Raw genomic sequence first — 20,534 nt, 5'->3', positions numbered from 1 at the left:
GAGCGGTCTAACACCCCCACCAGCTTGGAATAAACTGGGCCATCACCAAATGGTCCTATTATCTGGGAAGACCAGGGCATCTATTGTTTCCTGAACGCTCTGCAGCTCCTTGCCATATGCCTCAAATGGTTGCATAAGGGACAGAGTTGGTATTTATCAAGATCACTTCCTCCTGCCGGCCCCTTCCACTAGCTCCGGGATCCCAGTTTTCCCCCTACAGAGCTGATAATGGCTTTTGCTCATCTAACAAGCAGCGTTTAAGCCCTATTTGGGGCAGTGTGTAACAGTTAACTCTGCAAAACACATATTCAATTCCTCCTTTCCCCGGATTTGCCTCAGCAGCAATTACCTTTTATTCTGACAGTCACTGCAACACTTAACTGACACCCACCTTTCTCCCCCTTGGGAACCTAAAGAAGTTTTCATCCTTCTCCTCTCCTCCATTTGGTGTAGTGGTCAGGCGCGCAGACTCTAATCTGGAGAGCTGGGTTTGACTCCCGACTCCTCCACATGCAGCTGCTGGTGTGACCTTGGGTCAGTTACAAGTTCTTTCAGAGCTGTTTTCTCACGAGAGAGCTCTCTCAGCCCCACCTACCTCACAGGGTGTCTGCTGTGGGGAGGGGAAGGAAAAGAAGATTGTAAGCCGCTCTGAGACTCCTTCGGATAGTGAAGGGAAGGGTATAATCTCCTCCTCCTCCTCCTCTTCTTCTTTCTCACCACAATACTGCAAGGTAGGTCAGGCTAAGAGTGTGTGCCTGGCCCAAGGTTACCCAGTGAGCTTCCATGGCAGAGTGGGGAGTATTGTCTACCCAGACTGGCAGTGGCTCTCCAGGGTCTCAGGCGGAGGTCTTCCGCATCACCAATGTCTGGTCCTTTTAACTGGAGATGCTGGGGATTGAACCTGGGACTGAACCTGGGACCTTCTGCATGCCAAGCAGACGCTCTACCACAGAGCCACAGCTCCTCCGCAATACAAGGTGGTGGAAGGAGCTCCCGGAAGAGATCCGGGCCCTGCGGGACCTTTCTCAGTTCTGCAGGGCCTGCAAGACGGAGCTCTTCCGCCAGGCCTTTGAGTAGGAGCTGCTGCCACTACTATTCCACCACCGCCCCTATGCACTATCGTATTACCATCAAGATTGTCTGGATCCCACTGGAGGGACGAGACATCGGGGCATGATTTGGAAGCTACCATGGAGGTTAAGATCTACCCATCTTGGTTAAACTTGTAAACTTGTATCGTAAACTTGTTACTGTATTTTATTGTTATTTATTGTTTTATATTATGTGTTTTATTGTTATAATCTTGGCACATAGTGCTCCTGTTATCCGCCCTGAGCCTTCGGGGTAGGGCGGGATATAAATCCAAATATAAATAAATAAAAAATAAATAAAACAAGCTGTTATTACAGTTTAACTGGAGATGCCGGGTGCACCTCGACCGTTCTGAATGCAAAACATGTATTCTTCCCACTTAGCTCAGAGAGGCTCAGTCGTAGAGCATCTGCTCGGCATGCAGAAGGTTCCAAGTTCAATCTCCGGCATCTTCAGTTATCAAATTATGTGAAAGACCTCTAGCTGAGACTCTGGAGAGCGGCTGCCAGTCTGAGTAGACAATTCTGACCTTGATGGACCCAGGGTCTGACTCAGTAGAAGGCAGCGATTAGGGAGAGACCGTAGCTCAGTGGCAGAAGATTAAGAAGGTCCCAGGTTCAACCCCCAGAGTCACTAGTTAAAAGGATCAGGTGGGAGATGATGTGGAAAGACCTTCACTGGAGACCCTGGAGAGTTGCTGCCAGCCAAAGCTGACAAGGTCCACGCTGGTCAACCCAAAGGTCAGACGCCACAGAAGGCAGCTATGTGCGTTAGCGTGTCGAAACTGGACTTTCTTGAAGAACGTTCTCTCCGTTACAGCGAGCTGTGTTTGGAAAGCAAGTTCAGGTCACCACAACACCCAGAAACAAACTCAAATGACCGGGCTTTTCCGAGGATTACCTGCTTCAATGACCTAACGGTGTGGGCGGTCTCGGCCCTTTGCTACAACCTATCAAGTTCACAAGCAGATCGAAGAAAGGGGGGAAAAACACGAAAAAAAGCTTTGTCAACACAGATCCTCCCTTCCTCTCACTCCCCGCCACTGTTTATGTCCGGAAACCAAAACTGGGTTTTATTGAACGTTCCCGAAAGCCGGTGGACAAATCCACCCCCGCCTCCCCACACACCTCAAACACGACTTATCTCTCTGTTACATAAGCCACGCATTATGTAATTATGGGAATAACCACCATCTCTGCTGTCTGGAGTTCTGATACGAAAATGACATAACCGTTTCGGGAGGGGAAATAAAGAAAAAGACAGCCATTTCCAAACAAAGGTGGTTGGAAGTTTGATTCTTGAGGTTTTCTGGGCCTCCAAAATGGGGCCACGACTCTGCGGTCCAACTCAGGGCTTTCCTACTTCAGATTAGGTTAGTGAAAACGAGTGGAGCTATTAATTAATATAACATGGAAAAACTAGTGAACATCATTCATTTTGCTGCTGGCCATCTGGTTTAGAGCGTTCAAGGAGGCTGGAGGAAGCAGAGTCGAGAGGGCACAAAACTGATATCGGCACTTTCCAACCAGCAAGGTCAAACGAGTCTTGCAACCAAAGAGGTTCTAGAGAAAAATCAGCAGGCACCAGGAGACAGGGAACTCGCGCTGTAATTCCCCCCAACGATCGAATAATCAAAGCGAAGCTGACCTTGCAAAAGAAAGTGCACATGAATTTCCCAAAGCGATGAAAGAAAAAGTAAGAACTGAAAAGCCCCCATTTACGTGTTACAATAATCAAAATGATGTGAAATGATGACCGGCATAAACGCAAATGAAGCAAAAGCTAACGTAAAAATTAAGAATGAAAATAAAAACCTGCACATTCTTAATTGTATACTTGCCCTCAAAGACCCGTCTCCAGCAGTCTGACATAGTGGTTAGAGTGTTGCGCTGAGAGACCTACATTCAAATCCTCCACTCTGCCACAAAGCTCAAGCTGCTCCCTTCTTTCTCCATCTAGCCTACCTCGCAGGACTGTCATGAAGATCAAACGGCACAGGGGGATAACAGGAATCTGGATAGAACGCGCAGCAGATAACAATCAATTGTCCCGCCTCGGCCAGCTGTGAGCCACAGTGGAACTAAAGCTCGGGGAGTGCTGACAGAGCTACCCACAGACCGACTCCGGTGCGGTTACCTTGGCTGCACTGAGAACACCTAAGGACACATTACCATGATGTACAGTGCATCATTCATGCAGGATTACTCGCTAGCAAACGGGGGAGGGATAAAAAAGGGTTATCTTGTCACATCGGAGATAAGGGAGCTGAAGCAACCGGTATGCTTAAGTGCTCCACATAATCCTCATGGCTTCGGCAAATGGCAAATACTGTAACTCCTCTACGATATGCAGGGGAGAGGCCTTATTCTCTTCCTCGCCTCTCATGCTTTACAGGAGAAGGATGACCATTAACACCTTCCACCCCAACCATACAAGGGGTGAAATTATTTAATTGTTCCATTTGTACCCCAAATGTCTAATAAATAGATAAATAAAAATAAAACACAGACTCCTCCTCAGGTGTATATCCCGTGAGACTTATTTCTAGCAAAGTGGTTTAAAATTGAAAATCGGTGTTCCTTCAGCCTCTCCCGGTTTTTCAGAGCTGCATCCCAGCGAGACCGCTCTCTGTTTGGTGTAGTGGTTAAGTGCGCGGACTCTAATCTGGGAGAACCGGGTTTGATTCCCCACTCCTCCACTTGCACCTGGCTGGATGACCTTGGGCAAGCCGTAGTTCTGTCAGAGCTGTCCTTGAAAAAGAGCAGTTTCTGTCAGAGCTCTGAGACACCTTTGGGTAGTGAAGGGCGGGGTATAAATCCAATCTCTTCTCTTCTTCTCTTCTAGGCTGAGAGTGGGTGACTGGCCCGAGGCCACACAGAGAGCTTCCACGGCACCAATGGGGATTCGAACCCAGATCTCCCAGATACTAGCCCACCACTCTTAACCACTGCACCACACTGGCATAATGCAACGAGGCAATGGAAATGGAATACCCACCAGCAGTTGCCCCCAAGTGGATGAGTTTTGCTAATATAATAAAGGATTCTGGACAATTCACCAAAGGGGATCCATAGAACACGTCAAGCCGGCTCCCTTGACACCCCCCCCCCCAAACGACCCCACATAATAGCCCTTTTGCCACAGACTAACCCATCTAAATTGGAATTTGGGCCTCAGGTTTCTTCTTCCACCACATCCCCAGTTGTTTGTTTAATAATACTTAATAACAATTATCGTATGGCATTGTATGTAAAACAGACAGGAGATCCTAAGATTGCCTGGCAGCCAAGAGTTCTAGCTCTTTTAGCGTTATGCACCCCTAGGTGGTGAGCTGGACTTGTTTTTAAGGGAAGAGAAGTTTCAGAGGTGGTTTGCCACTTCCTTCCTCTATGTCACGATCCTGGTATTCCTTGGAGGTCCCCCTTCAAAATACAAGCTCAGGCCGACCCTGCTTAGCTTCCGAGATCTGAGGGGATCAGGCTAGCCTGAGCTGTCCAGGCCAGGGCTACTTGTTTTAAAAAGTTACGCACTGCCCTCTTCCAGGTTGGGGGTAGCGGAAAGTGCCATCAAGTCAAAGCTAACTTATGGCAAGCCTGTAAGGTTGTCAAGGCAAGAGATAAACAGAGATAGTTTGTTATTGCCTGCCTCTGGGTGCGTTCAGACGGGCATTTAAGCCGGTATAGATGCCGGTTGGAATTGGTGTACTTACGGGCGATCACACGGCGAACATCTGCCTTCCGTCCCTAACTGTTGCAAACAGCCTTTAAACCGTTGTATTCTGCTACTAGGTCCCCAAGTGGTGGTATCCTGAGTGTACCGGTTCCAGCCGCATTATCCCCGTCTGATTGCTCTCCACCGGTGTCTAGTCACTTCCGTTCGGAAGCCCAAGGCTTCCGCTTTTCGGCCGCCATTTTTTTTTAGTAGGCGATGTGCGCTTGGGTGAAGCTTCGCCCCGTCATTCATAATAATAATTTTTAAAATGTGCCTAGTGTAAGGCTTTAGACGAGTCTGGGACCTCACGGAGGCCAGTTTCAGAGTAAAAATTTAAAGGGACGTCTTCGCTTCAGGGCACGCTTTTCGGGACGGGGTGTTCTGCGCCTGCACAAAGATCTCAACTCTGTGGATGGCTGCCTATGCGCATGCGCAAAATGTAATTTTTTTTTTAAACCGCCGATGTGTGAACGGGCATATTGTGATGTGCTGCACAGTCAGGAGGTGACTGTGATCGCGTTTCTTCCAGATCAAACTCCTCCAGTTCCAACCGGAGCAGTTTATGCCGGCTGAAACGGCGCGTCTGAACACACCCTCTGTGTAGCAAGTTCATTGGTGGACTCCCATTCAAGCACTATGTACCGGCTTGCAGGCTCCGTATCAGGTGCCAGAAGTCAGGCAAGGCAGGGTCATTTGGTCTAAGGTTGGAGGTCCAGAAGTCAGGCCAGGCAGAGTCAGTGGCTTAGTGTCTATTGTACAAGTTGCATCCATGCCTAACAGTCTCTCTTGGCTGGTTTTATAGCCACACAATTAAGGGTTGTGCTTGCAGCCAGCTGCTCAGAAGCAATCCTCCAATAGCTCATCTGTGTTATCAGCAGGCAGCTGGCATTGGGCCAGGAGTTGTGTACTTTGCCGTCTTGTCTGTAGCTCTGTTCTCAGCCTCTGTCTGTGGCACTCTAAGGGTTTAGGTGATACTGGAGGGCTGGGAATGGCCAACTGAAGTCCTCCTCAGGGCTGGAGGGTGTCGGCTCTGCACCAGCTGTTGTCTGTGAATCCTGACAAGCCTGCAGCTCATTTTCCTGCTGGTCAGCTTCTGTTAACTGAAGGCTGACTACACGGGGCTCCTCTTCTCCTGAGGAGTTCTTTCTATCGCTGAGCCCTGGTTGACTCATGACACACTAACCATGACTGTCCCCACTTAGCGTCCAAGATCTGACCAGATCAGGCCCTCCAGGTCAAGGCAAGAGACGTTCAAAGGTGATTTCCCTCTGCTTGCTTCTGCATAGCAGCCCTGGACTACTTCCTCGGTGGTCTCCCATCCAAGTACTAACCAGGACCTACCCTATTTAGCTTCCGAGATCTGATGAAATCCAGCTGGCCTGGGCTGCCCAGGTCAGGGCTCTTCCAGGTTACATTCAAAAAGTAAATGAAAGGTGTAGAAAAACCTCGGGGACACTTCCAAAAACTGCTCTCGTTGGCCAGTCTGGGTACAGAACTGCCCGAATGACGTTTCTTACCAGTGACTCCGCAGAAAGTTAAGCAACAAGATGACGGCTCCCAAGGCGTAGCAGGCGGTGTACGGGGAACGGAAGATGCGGGTCAGAGCCCGGGTTCTGTGCTCCCATCTTGCTACCTGCTTGAACAAACAGAAACAAAACAAACGGGTTATCAGAAGAGGGTCACCTGCAACGGATCAAATTGTCCGCACAGTCAGCTTCGAAGCTGGAGTACAAGAAATACAACCCTGGTGCGGCGTGGTGCTTACGGCATTGGTCACTAGGAACTGGGAGACTCAGGCTCGAATCTCCACTCTGCCATGGAATCTTGCTGGGTGACCTTGGGCCAGTCACCCCCTTCTCAGCCTCACCTACCTCAGAGGGTTATTATGAGGACGAAATGGAAAAGGAGATAAGAAACCCAGGTTTGAATCCCTATTCTGCCATGGAAGCTTGCTGAGTGACCTCGGGCCAGTCACTCCCTCTCGGCCTCACCTACATCACAGGGCTGTTGTGAGGATAAAATGGAGGAAAGGAGCTTGGAGACCCAGGTTTGAATCCCTGCTCTGCCATGGAAGCTTGCAGGGTGACCTTCGGCTAGTCACCCCCTCTCAGCCTCACCTACCTCACAGGGTTGTTGTGAGGATAAAATGGAAGAGCACAACGGAAACCACATTGGGTCGCCATTGGGGAGAAAAGCAGGTATGAAGTGAATGACTATTCTGAGAGTGCATGGGAAACACATACAGTGGGTCTTGCCAAAAAGTCTACAAAATGATATGTGATCAGGGAAGCCTTCGTTACGGGGCTGTCGGGTTAGCTGCTCCAGGCTCTGGCCTGGGGGCCTCATGTTGGGTCCCCCAACCACCCCTTGGCTGTGCTGGGCCCCCGTCATTTCCACTGCAACTCCCAGCCGTGAGGGACAGTCAGGCAACCAACTGGGAGCCAGAAAGCAGATCCCGGCTCACAAGGGAGGTGGGTCTGAGGAAAGAACCGCCGGGGACAGCGTGGCCTAGTGGTCAGAGTGTCAGATGAGGATCTGGGGCCCCCCAAGTTTGAATCCCCACTCTGGGACGGAAGCTCACTGGGTGACCTCCGGCCAGTCAGATCTCTCTCGGCCAAACCCACACCACAGGGTCGTTGTTGCAAGGATTAAGAGGGGGCGGGGAGAGCAACGTTGTAAACTGCCTTGGGACCCCATGGGGGAGAAAAATAGGGCATAAATATTTAAATTAAAAAAAATAAATATCTCCTTCAGCAGCTGAAGGGACACTTGGACATCTCTAATTGATTCCTGTGGGGCTATTCCCCACTGCGATCCAGGGCTCTTTTTGTAGAAAAAGCCCAGCAGGAACCTATTAGCATAATAGGCCACACCCAACAGCAGGAACTCATTAGCATATTGGGCCACACCCCTGACAGCACAGCTCATTAGCCCATTAGGCCGCACCCCCATGTTACCAGAAGTGTGGTTATCCAGCCACACCCACCTTTTGCTTCTTATTCTGTTTACCTTGTTTGTGGTCAAAACCCAGGGCTTTTTTTTGTAGCAGGAACTCCTTTGCATGTTAGGCCACACACCCCTAATGTAGCCAATCCTAATGAGTTTCTGCTGTTGGGTGTGGCCTATTATGATAATGAGTTCCTGCTGGGTGTGGCCAACTTGGGAGCCAGCCGGAACTCCGTTCCTGTGCGTTCCTGCCCAAAAATAGCCCTGGCGATGCCTCTTATCTGCTCCTCAGCTTGTTGTCCCTTTGCCTCTCTATGACCCCTCCTCCCCCTTTATTTATTATTTTATTTCATTCATCTGCCTCATTCATACCCTATCTTTCTCCCCAGTGGGGACCCAAAGTGGCTTACACCATTCTCCTGCCCTCCATTTTATTCCCACAGCAACCCTGTGAGGTAGGCCAGGCTGAGAGTGTGACTGGCCCGAGGTCACCCAGTGAGCGTCCGTGGTGAATGGGGAGTCCAACACTCTACACTGGTTCTCGCTTGGCTTCCCCTCCCCCCTCGGGACTTTGCCACCTCCTTCTGCCATCTGATCCTGCAAAAGCTGCCGAATTCTGAAATTTCGGGCGGCATCAACGCAACCCCACATTCCCATGTTGGGGCAGCCTAGAATCAGTTTGGCCCAGTTCTAGACCCGGAGGATGCGTTCTTGAGTTCTAAGTCCGCGTGCACAGCAGAGATTTCAACCGGGGAAGACAACCTTTTGGAGGAAGGAGAAGGCCCGGTTCTGGGTATTGATACCAAGCCTGGCTAATCCAGTAGTTTTCCCACTGGGGGGAAAGAACAGGCGCATAGCTACAGTGGGGCTCTTCAGGGGCCGCCCCCCTGAGTTAGTGCCAGGGACCAATGCTCCCTCTAAGCTGTGGAGTCTCGTGAGCAAACATTCTACTTTGTGAGCTACTGGCATTAAAGTTGTGAGCGAGCGATTTGGCTACTGCATGAATTAGTTGGTTCTGGAGCCCCTCCTTCCTGAGCTAAGACAAAAATGTGCGAGCCGGTGGCTAAAAAACTGTGAGCTAGCTCACACTAACTCGGCTTAGCGGGAACACTGCCAGGGACCCTCGACTTTCTGCCAGGAGGTCGCCCGCTCTCCCCTCCCCTGAGTGCCTTCCCTCCCCCGAGGCACTCGGTGGGCAGGGGGCGCACAGAAGGAGCCCGGGAAGCCAAAGCAAGTGCGCCTCTCCTGGGACATCCTGCGGCAGGCAGAGCTCCAGCCCGGACTGGCCACCGCTCCCCTTGGAGAACCCAGAGTGCTCCTGCCACTGAGCGCACTTGCGCCTGGCCCTTGGCGCACTTGCAGAGGGCTGGGGGGGGGGGAGTGAGCACCAAGGTGGGCTCCTCCCCTCCGCTCTCTCTCCCCCACCCACGCCAGGAGGGGAGGCCGCCCTCCCTCCCCTCCCCTGTGTGCCTTCTCTCCCCTGAGGCACTCGATTATTTATTTATTTATAGTCAAATTTATACCCCGCCCTCCCTGCAAAGCAGGCTCAGGGCGGCTTCCAATAACAAATACAATACAGAATAAAAGCATAAGTAATACAGAATTAAAATACATTTAAATGCGTACGTTACAAAATTTCAGAATACTGGCGGCAGTTAAAAAATCAAACGAATTAGATGCTTTCAAATTAAAGTGCTTCGATGTTATTTCCCCGTGAGGTGTTGAGATGTTATTCTGCTCGTTCCTGAGGCATCAGCTCGATGTCAACATTACGGGCCGTGCAACAAGGCGGCGACCTAGGGCGGGGGCGGCCCCTAATTGTATGCCTGGAGGAAGAGCTCCGTCTTGCAGGCCCTGCGGAAATGTGAGAGGTCCCGCAGGGCCCCAATCTCCTCTGGGAGCTCGTTCCACCAGGTAGGGGCCGCCACCGAAAAGGCCCCGGCCCTAGTAGCAGCTAGCCTGGCCTCCCTCGAGCCAGGGAGGGTCAACCGATTTTGAGACCCAGACCGTAGTGCTCTCTGGGGTATATATGGGGAAAAGCGGTCCCATAGGTATGTTGGACCCCGGCCATATAGGGCTTTAAAGGTAAGAACCAGCACTTTGAAGAGGATTCGGTATGCTATTGGCAGCCAGTGCCGTGTCCTCCGCACTGGCCGGATGTGCTCCCATCTAGGGCAGCTTCCGACAAGCCCTCTGCCACAAGCCCTCTGCGGGGAGAGGAGTCCAGGAGCAGAACATGGAGCAAGAGACCTCCAAGTGGAGGCAGGCATCCGGCTCGGAGCGGTGCTCCGGAGGTGCCTCTTGAACTCCTCCTGCAGGAAGCATCATCCTCCCGACCTCCAGGTAGTTTGCTCCCCGGAGGCCCCAGCCCGGGATCTCCCTCCCCCTTGCCAGGAGCAGAAGCACCCAAGAACTCCTGCTGTGCTTGCCTCCATCTTTCTTCCCCAGCTGGGAAACTTTTGCCTTCCATCCCTCCGAGCTGCAGGCACTACCTTGGTTGGCTTGACTCCCTCTCCCTCACCCATGTCAGGAGGAAAGGAGACCACCTGCTCTCCCCTCACCTGTGCCCGGGGCTTCCCTCCCGGGTCCGCCCCATTAATTAAATTAACTTTGATTCAATTAGCCAGTACCTCCCCCCCCCCGAAATTTAAATGCCCCCCGATGGGCCTGGGGAAGAATATTCCCAATACTGCAACCCCAATCTAGAGTAAAACTGTCTTTTAAAGTTAAACTATGTGGCTGGAATTCCAGACACATGACATAGGAGTTTGGCCCCGAGGTTCTGGGTTCGAGACTTCGGATCCTCAATATTCCCCTCTCTCCAGTTGCCTTAGTACGCATTCACATCATTCTCGCAACCTCCTTTTGGCACTGAATAACTGGGGTTCAGGGATTACTTGCTGTCTCGGGGGCGTAAGTCCAAAACTAAATCGGTCTCTGTTCTGACCTGCGGCCCGCACCGCAAGACAGACAGTCCAATTATTTATGGAACAAACGTTTCCTCATTAGCCCAACCCTTCACGTCCAATTGCAGATGTACATTCCCCTTCTTGCCAGTTTGTGGCTTCCAATTCAATTCTAGAAATGGAAGCGTGCGTCACAGGGGTGCTATAACCGAAGCTCCAGGCACGGTGGGTGAACACACAAGGACGGGGCGAGCGGCCTCGTCTGTGTAAGTCACCGCTGAATCGGATCCACGACAGGCCGCTGAGTCAACAGGAGAACGGAGCCAGACGGGAGACGCTCAGGCAAATGAGCCGGCAGCCCCCAACCTTGGCGGGAAATCATTCTGCCTGTCACACGTCAGCCGCAAGACGGATGTGTCATGTCACTTTCGTTTAGGTAAGCCATCTTGCTTCTCCCACTATTCTGAAACTCTTCCCCAATCCCTTAAATTACAAGCAGGGAGGGGCCGAATGATGATAAAGCAAGGGCATCATTCTTTGTCTTTTCGAAAATTTACACCTTTGGATATCGGCCCAGAAATGAAGGTTAGCAGCAGCTGATAGAGTATAAGGAGATGCTGTCTAACGGCTGACACCATGAATTCAGGAAGCTTGAATCACCCCTTGGCATCAGACATATTCAGAGCTAGGTTTGATTCCAGCAGCACCACAAAGACCAAGAAGATTTTCGGGGCACGACCTTTCGACTCTCAAAAGTCCACACTCCAAAAACCTTGTTGGTCTCTTAAGGTGCCGCTGCTGTACTCGAATCCAGCTCTTCTACGGCAGGCCAACACGGGTGCCCTCTGAGATGTATCCAGGAGGCCTTAAGATCATGATTCAAAACATTAGCCTGCCTTTTTTAGTACGGCACTGATGCTATTAGCCCACCTCGTAGGGATGTTAGCAGTTTTAATGACTTACGATGGCAGTGAAGCTTTCGGAAGACTTTCCAAGCATCTTATAACCGTTACTGCTACGTGTCTGCTGCCAATCGGCAGACACACGGGAAAAGTACTGAGCGAGTGCAGAATGCCATTTGGAAGTATAGAATTCAGCCAGTTTCTAGTCCTTATGATCAAAAAGAGATGTGCTCGGAATAATTTCTTCAGTTTGAACATTTGTACGCTGCCTCACGGTACTGATAAGTAAATAAAAAGAAGCCAAGCCAATAAAAAGAGGTCTACGGAAGCATGCTGGGGCATAAAACACGCACGGCAGTCTAGAAGAATAAAAGAGATTGGCTTTATACCCCGCCCTCCACTACCCGAACGAGTCTCAGAGCAGCTTACAATCTCCTTTCCCCTCCCCTCCCCACAACGGACACCCTGTGAGGTAGGTGGGGCTGAGAGAGCTCTTTTCAGAACTGCTCTTGAGAGAACAGCTCTGAGAGAACTGTGACTGACCCAAGGCCACCCAGCTGGCTGTATGTGGAGGAGTAGGGGATCAAACCCGGTTCTCCCAAATTAGAACAGGGATCCCCTTATGTGGTGCCCACCAACATCTTTTCTGGTGCCTGCCCCGTGTTTTTAGAAAATGGTGGGTGGGGCCGGGTGGGGCTTCGGCCCAGCATGGCTTTTGATTGGCCACTGGATAATTGATTGGATGTGCTGTTTCAGCTGCCACCACAGCACTAGGATGTCCACTGTGTGACTGATGATAAGCTTTGGCTGCCTTTGGTTGGCTCCACCTCTTGAGGCAGCCATTTTATGACTGCGCCAACCGAGCCTGACTATACCACACACAATGCCATAGGATAATAATAATAATTATTAAATAGATGCAAATACATGAAAATAAAGGGGAGGGCCCAGAAATTTTTACTGATTCATTTCTCACCCACTTTTCCCTTGAAGACTCCAAGCGAATGACGGCATTGTCAAAAACGACGCAATGAAAAGACCCAGTCAATACTTACTGGATTGCACCAATTAGGCAACAAATGATAAATGAAATCGGCTTACCTCATCAGAGAAGAATGAAATTTTAAAAAACCCAGCACGATATGGTCTAAACAATGCTGAGATGGGAGGTGGGAACGGCTTAAAGATTTCTTACACACAATTACGGCCGCGGCGCTATCCCTGACATAAAAAGCATCGTGCAATTTTGTACTGCTGCATTTCCATTTCTTTTGTCAAAATGACTTTCTGAACAATCCTGCGCAATTTGTCAACAGACGGAAGCGTGGGAACATTCCTGACCCCTTTTTCTTTTTCTAGTTTTGGAGGGGCAACACCACAGACCCTCGGACTGGATCTCAAAGGCACATTCAGGCCTACCCCCCGTCAAACTGAACCACCAGCCCAGGACTCGGCACCCAGAATTCGGTTTAGCGCCAGAGTTGTCCCAGGGATGGGGGTGGGGAAGGAAAGGCAGATAAGCAGCAAGGCTAGATTTGAACGTGTGGCACCTGCTGTAGGCTTGCCAACCTCCAGGTGGGGGCTGGAGGCCTCCCAGAATTACAGCGGATCCCCAGACAACAGAGATTGTCCCCCTGGAGAAAACAGCAGCTTTGAATGGCAGACTCCAGGGCAGAGGTCCCCAACCTGTAAACACCTTTCCTGGTGACTGTCAAGCGCTTTCAGAAAGTGGGAGGGGCTCTGTGGGGCTTCTCCGCAGCACAGCTTCTTTGCATATTAAAAGGTATCCTGTTAAACAGTTTTCTGCCTGAAATGTTGAAGCTTTGCCGACTAAGCTATGTCTAACCTTGCTCTCTAACATTTTGCGACTGGCTTTGCCTCCCGCAGCAGCCATTTTGTGACTGGCTCTGCCTCCCGCAGCAGCCATTTTGTGACTGGCTCTGCCTCCTGCGGCAGCCATTTTGTGACTGGCTCTGCCTCCCGCGGCAGCCATTTTGTGATTGCCCCTACTGCCCACAGGCTAGGGTTGCCAGCCTCCAGGTGGGGCCTGGGGATCTGCTTTTCCAACAGCTCTCCAGCTGACAGAGATCAGCTCCCCTGGAGAAAATGGCTGCTTTGAAGGGTGGACGCTAGGGCATTGTACCATGCTGAGGCCCCTCCCCTGCCCAAACCCGGCCCTCTCCTGGCTCCACCACCAAAGTCTCCAGGTGCTTTCCAACCCAGACCTGGCAACCCTACCACAGGCTGAAAAGGGCTGGGGCCCCTGCTCAAGGGAATCACGTCTCCGCTGAGCTCCTTCGCCTCCCCAGACTGCCCTTCCCAGGCACCGTCTCCAAACCTCCAGGATTTCCCCAGGTTGGAATTGGCAACCCCGTCCAGCAATGCCTAAGGATCAACAAAAGGTTCTTATGATGCCCTTCGCTGACCCTCTTTCTGAGGTTCTAGTGAAGCCCCGATCCTTACAAGGATCTGGTCTCTCTCCTCTTTAGGGTTGCCAGGTCTTCCCTTGGCAGGAGCAGGGGACTTGGGGGGGCGTTCTGGGGGGCGGGCAGGGATGTTGTGCGACGTCCCTGATGTGATGACATCACCTACAATCAAGGCTCCCTCTAAGCTGTGGAGTCTCCTGAGCAAAAATTCTACTTTGTGAACTCCTGGCATTAAAGTTGAGAGCCAGCGATTTGGCTGCTGCATAATTTATTGCTCTGGAGTCATCCTTCCTGAGCTAAGACACAAATGTGCGAGCCGGAGGCTAAAAAACTGTGAGCTAGCCTCACACTAACTCACCTTAGAGAGAACACTGCCAAGAAGTGAGCCTGCCTCGGCGGGGAGGGCAGGATAAAAATTGAATAATAACTAACTAAATAAATAAAATCACACCAGGGATGCTCTGGTATTTGGGCAAACTCTATAGTTTTTTCCGGCCTCAAAACCATAGAGTTTGCCCAAATACCAGAGCGTCCCCACTTGATGACGTCACTTCCAGGTGACGTGATCGCGCCGGGGACTTCGCACAGCAACGTCCCTGTTTGGAGGTGGGGTTTTCCCCTGCACCCGTCTTGAGGGCACCTGGTGAAAAACGCGAATCACCCTTATCCTGAATCAGAACATCCGTAAAGCTTTTGACAGGGTTCCCCATGATGTTCTGATCGGTAAATTAGAGGACTGTGGACTAGACTCTGGGACAGTTAGGTGGATAAGGAACTGGTTGGAGAACCGCACTCAGAAGGTAGCTGTCAGTGGCATTTCATATGAATGGAGGGAGGTTTCCAGTGTGGTGCCACAGGGCTCGGTTCTGGGCCTGGTACTTTTCAATATCAGCTGCCTCGGGAGTTGGTGAGCTCCCCCTCCCTGGCAGTCTTTAAGCTGCACCTGCACACTTGTCAGGGATGCTTTAGGACAGGGGTGTCGAACTCATTCGTTACGAGGGCCGGATCTGACATAAATGAGACCCTGTTGGGCCGGGCTGTGTGTGTCATAAAACGTAATGCCAGGAAGTGGAGATATCAACTTTATAAAGGACACAAACACAAAGGGTGGTTTTTTTACTTAAAATAAAAACATGCTTAAAACGTTAGCACTCTCGCAATAGTTTGTTTATTTAGCAGTGCCTGATAACTGACACCTCTTGCTCTGAATTATTGCATCAAAATATCTGTGCTGTTGCAATCTTGAGTGTGCTGTTCAGGTGTGTATCTGTAAGCTGCAAACCTAAGATGATGCAGCAGCAGAAGCAGAAGAAGAAGAAGAGGAGGAGGAGATTGGATTTATACCCCGCCCTTCACTACCCAAAGGTGTCTCAGAGCGGCTTACAAACTCCTTTCCCTTCCCCTCCCCACAACAGACACCCTGTGAGGTAGGTGGGGCTGAGAGAGCTCTTGACAGAAACTGCTCTTTTTCAAGAGCAGCTGTGCCAGAGCTACGGCTTGCCCGAGGTCATCCAGCCAGGTGCAAGTGGAGGAGTGGGGAATCAAACCCGGTTCTCCCAGATTAGAGTCCGCGCACTTAACTTCTACACCAAACTGGCGTAGTCCACTGCGGGCCTGATAGGAGCCCTCCGGGGGCTTGATCCGGACCCTGGGCTCCATGTTTCACACCCCTGCTCCCGGCTGATCCTGCACTGAGCAAAAGGTTGGACTAGATGCCCTGTACGGCCCCTTCCAACTCTGTGATTCTATGATTCTCCAAACTGTTTAAATTTCAGCTGCCACCATTTTCAGTATTAGATTGCCCACCGCAGCTTCTCTCCAGAGTCAAGGTGATGGTCCATCTGACCCAGTGCCATCTACTCTGCCTGGTGACACGGGTCATTCCTGTCAACTTATCTGTCAGGACCTGCTGGGTGTCTGTCACCTGCGTGGGACAAGGCCTCATCAGGAGGAGGAGGAGGAGGAGGAGGAGGAGGAGTGGGGCTGAGAGAGCTCTTTCGAGGACTACCCTTGAGAGAACAGCTCTGAAAGAACTTGTGACTGGCCCAAAGTCACACCAGCAGTTGCATGTGGAGGAGTGGGGGATCAAATCTGGTTCTCCCAGATTAGAGTCTGTGCTCCTAACCACTACGTCAAACTGGCTCTCTCAGGCCCTATCATATTCATGCAGAAGGTCCCTGGCATCTCCAGTTAAAAGGATCAGGCCGCAGGTGGTATGAAAGACTAGAACCTGAGACTCTGGAGGGCCCTTGCCAGTCCGAGTAGACAGCACTGACCCTGATGGGCCAATAGAATCATAGAGTTGGAAGGGACCTTAGAGGCCATCTAGTCCAACCCCCGGCTCGATGCAGGGTCAGCCTAGAGCAGTGATGGCAAACCTTTCAGAGACCGAGTGCCCAAACTGCGACCCAAAACCCACTTATTTATCGCAAAGTGCCAACACGGCAATTTAACCTGAATACAAAGGTTTTACTTTAGAAAAAACAATTCATACATTAACTTAAGATGATCCAAACAAAGCAAGGAAAGCAATCCCAAATGCTTTCAGTTACTTACAATTATTTGGCAGAGAATTCGACACTTTAATGATGGCCTGGGCCTGGCTGGGGCGATGGCACACGTGCCCACAGAGAGGGCTCTGAGTGCCACCTCTGGCACCCGTGCCATAGGTTCGCCACCACTGGCCTAGAGCATCCCTGACAAGTGTTTGTCCAGACGCTGCTTCAAGACTGCCAGCGAGGGGGAGCTCACCACCTAGTGAGGCAGCTGATTCCACTCTTGAACAACTCTGCCTATAAAAAAAGATTTTCCTAATATCCAGCCGGTATCTTACTGCTTGTAATTTAAACCCATTATTGCCAACAGGAACAGCTCCCTGCCCTCCTCTAAGTGTAAAGGTAAAGGTTTCCCTTGCTCGAAAGCCAGTCGAATCCAACTCTATGGATATCGTGCTCATCTGTTTCCAAGCCGAAGAGCCAGCGCTGTCCGAAGACGTTTCTGTGGTCATGTGGTCGGCATGACTAGATGCCAAGGCGCACGGAATGCTGTTACCTTCCCACCAAAGCTGGAGGAGGTATCTACTTTTAATTTCTTGCTTTCGAACTGCTAAGTTGGCAGGAGCTGGGACCAGAGACAGGAGCTCACTCCGTCATGCGGCACTCGGGTCTGGAACTGCCGACCTTCCAGTCTGCAGTTTCAGCGTCTAAACCACTTGAGCCACCGCAACCCCTCCTCTAAGTGACAGCCCAGATATTTAAAGAAAGCAATTATGTCCAGTGTTCCCTCTAAGCTGAGTTAGTGTGAGCTAGCTCACAGTTTTTTAGCCTCCAGCTGACATTTTTTTCTAAGCTCAGGAAGGAATGCTCCAGAGCAAACTCATTTATGCAGTAGCCAAATCACTAGCTCACAATCTTAATGCCAGTAGCTCACAAAGTAGAATTTTTGCTCACAAGACTCCACAGAGTGAGCATTGATCATGTCCCCCCTCAACCTCATCTTCCCCAGACTGGACTTCCCAAGTCCCTCAGCCTTTCCTCGTAGGACTTGGTCTCCAGGCCCCTGATCATCCTCGTCGCTCTCCTCTGCACTCGCTCCACTCTGTCCACATCCTTTTGGAAGTGAGGCCTCCAGAACTGCACACGATACTCCAGGTGCGGCCTGACCAATGCAGTGACCAATGGGACTATCACATCTTGCGATTTGCATGTTATGCCTCTGTTGATACACCCCGAGATCACATTAGCCTTTTTTGGTGCTGCATCACATTGGCTGCTCATATTTAACTTTCAGTCCACCCATACCCCAAGATCCTGTTCACAAACACTGCTACTCAGAAGTGTATCCCCCACCCAGTATTAGTGTTCCTCATTTTTGTAACCCGATGTAAAACTGTACTTATCCTTGATAAACTGCATCTAGTTCACATCCGCCCACTTTTCCAGCATGTTCAGATCTCACTGAATTCTATATCTTCTGGTGCGTTCGCTGCTCCTCCCAATTTGGTGTCATCTGCAAAGCTAATCAGTAGTCCCTCCGCACCCTCATCCAGATAATTTATAAAAATGATCTAATTTCCTCTCCTCTCCCCCCCACAAAAAAATCTTTTTTAATATGAATTTTAAGCAGCCTGATTAAAGGAGTTGGCAAGATCGACTTTAAAAAGCTATCCGGCCGCTCTGGTTTCATCAGTCGGCAACGCTGTGCATGACTTTTGCCCGCATATTCTTGCCTTTCATTCATATTCAGTGTTTGTTCCAGGGACACGGATATACTGTTTTCCATCAGCCCAGCAAGCCTGACTTTTCAGAGTGTTGCATTTTAATTGACACCGCCTTGGGCTTTGAAACCCCAGCTCCCCGTTCTATTTTCCGCTGTTCCATTTTTAAGTCCTTCGGTTTACCGCAAAAACAGACAGCGCAACAGCAAATTCAAATGTTTCGGGGCTGAGGAGGGTGTTATATTTCCCTTCACGCTAAGCTACCCTGTCTAGGTCCTTATATGCCCCCCTGTTGTCCCAGCCTTTAACCGTTTTCGGCAGTTGGGTTACAGTTCTAGGTTAGGGGGTATGAATAGTCCCTTGGACTGCAAGGCGATCAAATCAGTCGATCCTAAAAGAAATCAACCCTGACTGTTCCCTGGAAGGCCAGAGCGTGGACTCTAATCTGGGAGAACCAAGTTTGATTCCCCACTCCTCCACTTGCAGCTGCTGGTGTGACCTTGGGTCAGTCACAAGTTCTCTCAGAGCTGTGCTCTCGAGAGCAGTCCTCGAAAGACCTCTCCCAGCCCCACCTCCCTCAAAGGGTGTCTGTTGTGGGGAGAGGAAGGGAAAGGAGTTGTAAGCCGCTCTGAGACTTCAAGGGAAGGGCGGGTATAAATCCAAATTCTTCTTCTTCTAAAATACGTGGGGAAAGAGGAATGAGAGAGACTAAATCTAGCAGTGTGGAGTCAGTTGTCTCTGAAATGTTATTTTAATCTGCCCCGCCAGTCACCTCTCCAGTGGCCAATCAAAAGCCCTGCTAGGGAAGTGCCCCGCCTGGCCCCACCTGCTTTCTACAAACACTTGTTGGCACCAGGAAAGGTGTTGGTGGGCACCGGTTGGGGACCTCTCCCCTAGTGGTAGCGATTTCTTCCCCCGCAAAGTGCTTTTTGCTGACGCAAGACTCCTGTGTCCAGGAAAGGTTCCTTGTACTGGAGGAAAATGCCACCGTGAGCATGATGGGGCTACAAGATCCAACCCGGAATCTGTCATCCCTTGGAGACTATAGGTAAAGGCAGGGCTTTTTTTGTAGAAAAAGCCCAGCAGGAACTCTTTAGCATAATAGGCCACACCCAACAGCAGAAACTCATTAGGATTGGCTACATTAGGGGTGTGTGGCCTAACATGCAAAGAAGTTCCTGTTACAAAAAAAAGCCAATAAACAAAGTAAATAGAATAGGAAGCAAAAGGTGGGTGTGGCTGGATGACCACACTTCTGGTAACATGGGGGTGTGGCCTAATAGACTAATGAGATGTGCTGTCAGGGTATGGCCTAATATGCTGATGAGTTTCTGCTGTTGGGTGTGGCCTATTATGCTAAAGAGTTCCTGCTGGGCTTTTTCTACAAAAAAAGCCCTGCCTTTACCTATAGTCTCCAAGGGATGACAGATTCCGGGTTGGATCTTGTAGCCCCATCATGCTCACGGTGGCATTTTCCTCCAGTACAAGGAACCTTTCCTGGACACAGGAGTCTTGCGTCAGCAAAAAGCACTTTGCGGGGGAAGAAATCGCTACCACTAGGGGAGAGGTCCCCAACCGGTGCCCACCAACACCTTTCCTGGTGCCAACAAGTGTTTGTAGAAAGCAGGTGGGGCCAGGCGGGGCACTTCCCTAGCAGGGCTTTTGATTGGCCACTGGAGAGGTGACTGGCGGGGCAGATTAAAATAACATTTCAGAGACAACTGACTCCACACTGCTAGATTTAGTCTCTCTCATTCCTCTTTCCCCACGTATTTTAGAAGAAGAAGAATTTGGATTTATACCCGCCCTTCCCTTGAAGTCTCAGAGCGGCTTACAACTCCTTTCCCTTCCTCTCCCCACAACAGACACCCTTTGAGGGAGGTGGGGCTGGGAGAGGTCTTTCGAGGACTGCTCTCGAGAGCACAGCTCTGAGAGAACTTGTGACTGACCCAAGGTCACACCAGCAGCTGCAAGTGGAGGAGTGGGGAATCAAACTTGGTTCTCCCAGATTAGAGTCCACGCACTTAACCACTACACCAAATTGGCTTTTAAAATTACCCCTCTTCTCCTCAGCACTTAGGCTTCCTCTGTGTGTGTGACTCCGCTTTCTGTGGTAGCCATTTTGTAGTCAGCTCCGCCTTCTGCAGCAGCCATTTCGTGGCTGGCTCCACTTCCTGTGGCAGCCATTTTTTGCTTGCGCCCACCAAAATGCCAAAGGTTTTCACAGGCTCAAAAATGCTGGAGGCCCCCGCTTTAAGAGGGAAAATTCTGCAGGATATGGTCTAGTGGCAGTAATTTCCAGCTACCCATAAATAGAGGAAAGACCCTTTTTAAA

At 50.6% G+C, this 20,534-nt stretch overlaps 1 protein-coding gene across 3 annotated transcripts in view; it reads right to left on the bottom strand.

Annotated features, from left to right (window-relative positions):
* PEMT (phosphatidylethanolamine N-methyltransferase) overlaps nucleotides 1-20,534 on the bottom strand; it is a 109,638-nt gene that overhangs the window by 55,867 nt on the left and 33,237 nt on the right. For 2 of the 3 annotated variants that reach the window (XM_015427644.1, XM_015427645.1), the window contains exon 3: nucleotides 6,321-6,436. In XM_015427644.1, coding sequence (XP_015283130.1) covers nucleotides 6,321-6,436 — 116 coding nt within the window. Of the gene's footprint in view, nucleotides 1-6,320; nucleotides 6,440-20,534 lie in introns of all 3 variants that reach the window. The other variant, XM_015427643.1, reaches the window with a different exon arrangement.

This window comes from Gekko japonicus, unplaced genomic scaffold (genome assembly GCF_001447785.1).
Source record: "Gekko japonicus isolate JY-2015 unplaced genomic scaffold, Gekko_japonicus_V1.1 scaffold136, whole genome shotgun sequence".
NCBI lineage: Eukaryota > Metazoa > Chordata > Lepidosauria > Squamata > Gekkonidae > Gekko > Gekko japonicus.
This window is presented reverse-complemented; position numbering and strand designations above follow the sequence as displayed.